The sequence below is a fragment of the Equus quagga genome, unplaced genomic scaffold (assembly GCF_021613505.1).
Source record: "Equus quagga isolate Etosha38 unplaced genomic scaffold, UCLA_HA_Equagga_1.0 224171_RagTag, whole genome shotgun sequence".
In the NCBI taxonomy this organism is placed as follows: Eukaryota; Metazoa; Chordata; class Mammalia; order Perissodactyla; family Equidae; genus Equus; species Equus quagga.
In genome coordinates this window covers 1-1,042 of record NW_025799792.1, presented here as the reverse complement: position 1 = coordinate 1,042, position 1,042 = coordinate 1, and the positions used below count along the sequence as shown (strand labels likewise).

Sequence of the window (1,042 nt, the reverse complement as noted above, 5' to 3'; positions counted from 1 at the left end):
AACCAGATATCTGTCAAACTTTCACACTTGAATAAATCCCAAACACATGAGCCACAGATGACACTTACTTTTGGCAGTCTAATTTCTGAGCATCTTTCTCATGCTTCTCCTTTTCTAGGAGTTTTATGTTTCTCTCTGTTACCAACTGCTTTCCAGGAACCTCTGGAATCCCCATGGCTGCTGCAAATTTTGCTGCACCTTGATCAGTCAGAAAGCAGTGAGGTGTCTAGAGCCAGAAAGAAAGGGAAAATGGTTAGTTTTTTGAAAAAGTTAAAATCTTTTTCATTGTTTGAAAGGTGTAGAAATAATTACTTCTCTGGGTACAAAGCCTCAAAAATGCAGATTCCACTGGCTTGCTTTTCCGGATGTTGGAACCAGCCTGGTCCTCTGAGTTTTTGTATTTTTTAAAAAAACTCAAAAATGGTGGAATAGTACTAGAAATGTGACTTATGTATGACCTTAAATTTAGCGAACTTAATCCATTTTTATTTGACACATGCTATTGAACAGTAGGTGTGTTGAGTTTGTGTGTGTTATACGTGTGGAGAGAAGGCTGAAGAAAATACAGGAGGATAACATGAAAACAAAGTAATCACTGGTTAAATGATTACTATTCAAACTACATTGTCAACAGAGTCAGAATCTTGGCTTAGTCGAGCAACTTAAATAACACGGTTTCCATTCTTTTATATAATTTTAGGAGAACAGTGATCTCAAGTATTTCCTACAGTCAGACCCCTTTTAGTCACCAGAGTACAGAAGTAACAATTCCGTAGGAGAAGGATGCTTTATTATCACATATACCTTTTCCATAACAAGCCGTGCAAATTTAATGGGATTTGCTACACAGCGGACTGCAGACACGGCTCCTGCAGACAGGTCTTTTCCATTCATGATACTGGCATCCATTTCAACTTCACCATCTGTGTTTAAGACAGATCCAAAACCTAAAACCAAAAACAGGTTGAAGAAGAAGAATTAGGAATTTAGAAATAGGTTTAGTTTCCTCTAGGCTGCCTACTTCAATTCATCCTCTACCCCA

At 37.8% G+C, this 1,042-nt stretch overlaps 1 protein-coding gene across 1 annotated transcript; it reads right to left on the bottom strand.

The window, feature by feature from the left end:
* Positions 1 to 63: 63 nt before the first annotated feature.
* Positions 64 to 939, bottom strand: LOC124233780 (isoaspartyl peptidase/L-asparaginase-like). Its single transcript, XM_046650982.1, has 2 exons — positions 805 to 939; positions 64 to 226 (listed from the first exon to the last, which is right to left on the bottom strand). The coding sequence occupies exons 1-2, from the start codon at positions 907 to 909 to the stop codon at positions 65 to 67; spliced, it is 267 nt and encodes an 88-aa protein (XP_046506938.1). The 5' UTR covers positions 910 to 939; the 3' UTR covers position 64.
* Positions 940 to 1,042: the final 103 nt, after the last annotated feature.